General features: G+C 37.7%; 1 protein-coding gene across 1 annotated transcript; it reads left to right on the top strand.

Moving 5' to 3' along the window:
* Nucleotides 1–900: 900 nt before the first annotated feature.
* LOC149620826 (uncharacterized) lies at nucleotides 901–3,321 on the top strand. The gene is made up of 3 exons (XM_089854613.1): nucleotides 901–915; nucleotides 2,755–3,062; nucleotides 3,120–3,321. The coding sequence occupies exons 1-3, from the start codon at nucleotides 901–903 to the stop codon at nucleotides 3,319–3,321; spliced, it is 525 nt and encodes a 174-aa protein (XP_089710739.1).
* The last annotated feature ends 1,636 nt before the right edge of the window (nucleotides 3,322–4,957 follow it).

The following is a 4,957-nucleotide window of genomic DNA, read 5'->3' as shown; positions in this document are numbered from 1 at the left end:
CTAATCTTATTTTTTTTAATTTGAAGAATATTTATCCAATTGTCTAGGCTTAACAAAAAAGTAGTCATAGAAATTCAATAATTGCTATCAAGCTTCAAGAGTTCTCAAAGTTACTCTCCATTTCGATTTGAACAGTCGAAACAGTTTTAGTGAGTGAACGTGATCAAGGGGTTACGCATCATCCAAATTCTGCAATCTAAAAACAATAGACACCAACATATCAATTATTATCCCTCGTAAGTTTAAAAGACTCAAAAACTAGGCTTGTATCTTGGCTTCAATTTATCAAATAAATGTTGTAACTTTGTAAATTTTGTAAATGAAGAACTTTTGTTGCTTAAACTCGTGATAGTTATGTAAATTAAGAATCCCGTCACGCGAGAAATTGGCCTCGTCGTAAACTAGCAAAGTACGCGGAAAGTCTAAGTCATTTGCCCGTGCCACAAACCACTGGCAGAAATCGACCCGTCTCGGATAATCAGCTTCGTTTAAAGCTTGTACCTTTTGCAAATGGTATGGGTTGAACTGATGTCCTCGAAGGATTTTCCAGACGAGTACATGATTAACGCCCAATTGCCGCCCGACGTTTCTGGTACTGGTTGTTGGATCATCTTCGAAAATTGTCAAAACGGTGTCCTCTACATCATCGGGAACAATCGCCGCACGAGGTTCAGGCCCCAACGGTTGAAGTTTCCCGGTTTCTCTCAAGCGTCTGTCGACTGCCGTAAATAATTGTCGATTGGGAACTTGTCGTTGAGGAAAGTGCTCCTGGTACAAGCGCCGAGCTTCCACCGCATTTCCCCGAGCCCGTCCATAAATAAGATGCATATCTTTGTACTCTGCATTCGTGAAGTAGACCATGATTAGTTCCAGATAAGCTTCCAAATGTGCACGTGCGCCATGAAGCACGTTAAGGTACACACATTGTCACATTTAGGCCGTCTGTAAAAAACCTAAAACTTCTAACGTTAAAAACAAATTGTGCTGTGTTGGTCTAAACATTAGGGTAGTTTTCAACGTCAGAAGTTGTAGGCTTTTTACAGACGGTTTAAATGTGTGTACCTTAACGTGCTTCATGGCGTACGTGCACATTTGGAAGCTTATTTGGAACTAATCATGGTCTACTTCACGAATGCAGAGTACTTAGATATGCATCTTATAATTTTTATTTATGGACTGGCTCGGGGAAATGATGTGGAAGCTCGGCGCTTGTACCAGGAGCACTTTCCTCAACGACAAGTTCCCAATCGACAAACATTTACGGCAGTCGACAGACGCTTGAGAGAAACCGGGAAACTTCAACCGTCGGGACCTGAACCTCGTGCGGCGATTGTTCTCGAGGATGTAGAGGACACCGTTTTGACAATTTTCGAAGATGATCTAACAACCAGTACCAGGAACGTCGGGCGAAAATTGGGCGTTAACCATGTACTCGTCTGGAAAATCCTTCGAGGACTTCAGTTCCACCCATACCATTTGCAAAAGGTCCAAGCTCCCGATCTCAACCCACGCGAATTTTTTCTTTGGGGCCATCTCAAGGACTTGGTATACCGAAGTAAAGCTCGCGATCGACTTACGACAAAGGATAATTTATGGATGTGATAGCATCTGTAACACGCCAGGAATCTTCAAACGTGTTCGTGAATCTTTCAAACGACGCGCGCAAGTTTGCTTAAACGTTGATGGTGCCCATTTTGAACAATTTTTGTAGAACAATGTAATTGGGTTTCATTCGAATTATGTTAAAAGTTATGGAGTTCATTAGTATTATCGTAAAAGTAATGGGGTTCGATTCGAATTATTGTAAAATTAATGGAATCGATTCGATTTATTGTAAAATTTAAGGGGTTCATTCGATTTATTGTAAAATTTAAGGGGTTCTTTCGATTTATTGTAAAATTTAAGGGGTTCATTCGATTTATTGTAAAATTTAAGGGGTTCATTCGAATTATTGTAAAAGTAATGTGTCTTATTGAAATAAAGAATAAAAGACTGGTCGTTACCAGTACATCTGAACAAACAAGTAACCGATATCTGAGCTACTTTCCTTACCTTTAATTACAATCATTAATAAAAACAAAGGGATTAACGCTTTGGCCGTTTAACACGTTCATGGTCTTCCAATAGGTTTGAACTTATTTCGATCATTGCCTTATGCTCAATAATCGAAAACAATTGGGTCAAAACCACAATACTATTGCCATAATTCTGCAAAATCTCCTTGTTTTTCGGCCTACTTTTGAGAGCCCATAACGTCGTAACGGAGCGCTTTACCCCAAAACGTCATAGGACCTTTCGGACTTCTTTTGACCAAGGAACATGCCTGTTAATTTTTGCCAGACTTTCCAGAAACACCCTGTATAAAACCAATTCAACTTCGTAGTGGAGATACAATTAACCCCCTTAATATACGAAAGATGGCCGGCACGCGGATTTATTTAGATCTAAATCGAATAATATAATTATGTTCTATAGCGATTCCTGCTGTTCTACCGCACATTAAATGTCGTCTGCTCGCATCATCGTGGCTTATCGGAGTGACTTTCGTTCTGTTCTTCATGGGTTGTTACTTGAGTACGGACTTCTCGACGGAAAGCTACAACTGCATCGACACTCTCTCGGACTTGATCAAATCGGGAATTGAGCCTGCATTTATTTCCGAAAAACATTTCCAAGATATTAAAGATTGGGTGAATAATCTATTTCGTGTTAATTAAGTCCTCCATTTTTTCTGACGTCTTATGTTTGAATCAGGTGATCCTGGATCCAGTTGTTGAGGAATGGCTAGACACTTTCGATGGGAAGAAACTGCGCCATTTCTTTAATGGATCAGTGATTGATTCGTACATTCCTATTTTTTCTGGGGAAAAAGCTCTGATCGTAAACGAAGACGATGTGATTTCTTTGCTCGCATTTTTCGCGGCTGATCCTGAGGTGGAAAAGTTCATCGTGAGAAATGGTGGATTTTACTTTTCGCAACAAGTTCTTAAACTCGACTACAAACACTTAATTTTCAACACCTCATGGATCCGAAGCGTACCACAATTGAACGCCCAACTGATGTCAGTATCAACTTCATCGTAAAACGATTAACATCCTTAATTTCTGTTTTATTACAGGGTGGAACCGATTTTCGAAAAGCAAGTTTTCAAACATCTGAAAAGAGAGTTTTATTACTCGATTGAACAGTTCATTTGGAAGAGACCATCGCAAAGCACAGTATTCTTGGACCTGAGTAGTGTCAGCGTTCCTTTCTACTTTCTTCTCCTGTTGTTGTCAGGAACAGTAGCCGTTGTCATTACCGAAATTATCTTCAAATAACTCCCTAATCGCAAAATATTAATTTGCGTAGAACATGAAATGGAATTTCCAGACAATACACCAATTCCACGCTACTCCTTGGTGTTTAACCAACTGGCTCTGCCTTATCAGTGGTCGATTCTATAACAGGTTTTGACACATATGAGGCTGCTTGTCGAATATGATGTTTTAGTTGGAATTATCCACTTAATTTAGTTTCATATGTGTCGAAAATGTTACTTATTCCAAATGTGGATGAGAGGGAAAGTATGACAATGGCCATAGAGACTGTGTTAAAAAACGCGGACATCAAAGTTTCGCCAATAACTATTAAATTTACTAGTGACTGATGGACTTGCAAACTCGCGACTGAAAGTAGTTCAGAGATTTATGCTCCTTGGTTTAAATATAGCCCACTCGATCACGCGCATCACGACGCAAGCTGCTCGCGCTATAAAATTACCGAGATTTGTTTTAAACGTATCTAGTTTTATGTGCTCTTCTATTGCTTCGATAACGTTACTTCAATTCATATTATACCTTCAAATACCTTTTAAAACATTACAACATTACCAGCTACTCTGTCCTGACTACAAACACAAATCGAGGAAGTTCTAGCATACACAATAGCAGACGACGGTAACCGCGTAACCGCGAATTAACACAAGACCTATTTTAAGGGAGTGATCAGGCCCAGTATAGCTACGCCAATAAAACGGTCAACTACGGCGAAACTCTGATGACTCGCGACTTTTGGCCATTTTCATACTTTCCCTCTCATCCACTTTTGCTTATTCTCACCATAAACATTGATCATGTTGAAAGGAAGAACATTATACTAGTTGTAATATACCGGTGAACAGCACTAGATTTCGTTTCATATATATCATATTAGTACACAAATCAAATATTCTGCATTCGGATTAGTGAGATTATTAGAAATTCTCCATTTCGCTGTTTCTGAAATGCATTGGCTCATTTCAGAAGAATGTGAATGCTATCCAATCGTAGAGTATCCAAATGATTATTGATTTTTCTTATAAGTTGAAAATGAAAGAATGTTATCATTGATTAAATTTAGATGTATTCCAGGCTAAATTACAATCAAATGCTTTTCAAACGAGTGAAGTAAGTTACAGATATTGTACTTTCTAATAAAAGCGGAAATATAAATTGTTATAATGGCTTGAAAGTATTCAATAAAACCTGACTTACATTTTTTTCGCCAAAAATATGATGAAGTAAATTTAATGAAAACCTACCAACTGTTTTGTTTAAACTTCATTATCGAATTGTGTGTTTTGCTAATCAAGACATAGAAAGATAAATATTTCTCCTGGAAACCCCATTCCCAGTATTAAACCATTGTATTGTATTGTTGAAAGGGGTGACGTGTAACCATACATTACTATCAACATTTCTAATCTTCTATGTTTATATTTCAATAATATTTACCTGTTTAAATATTCGTCACAAAAAAGTAATCATCGAATTCCAATAAAACAAACAAGTTAGGAAAACCAAAACTTTACCTCTCCGAGTCAAGAGGAGGACTACTTACAAACTTATTATGGAAATGTTTCTTTTTTTTATGAAAATATACTGAAGTTAAAATTTATGAAATATTAAAGCAGTATACAAAGCATAGCGAATAAAC

The sequence above is a fragment of the Phalangium opilio genome, unplaced genomic scaffold, assembly GCF_054372755.1.
Source record: "Phalangium opilio isolate 3A_F unplaced genomic scaffold, DU_Popi_V2 ptg000209l_1, whole genome shotgun sequence".
NCBI classification, from domain to species: Eukaryota; Metazoa; Arthropoda; class Arachnida; order Opiliones; family Phalangiidae; genus Phalangium; species Phalangium opilio.
This window is presented reverse-complemented; position numbering and strand designations above follow the sequence as displayed.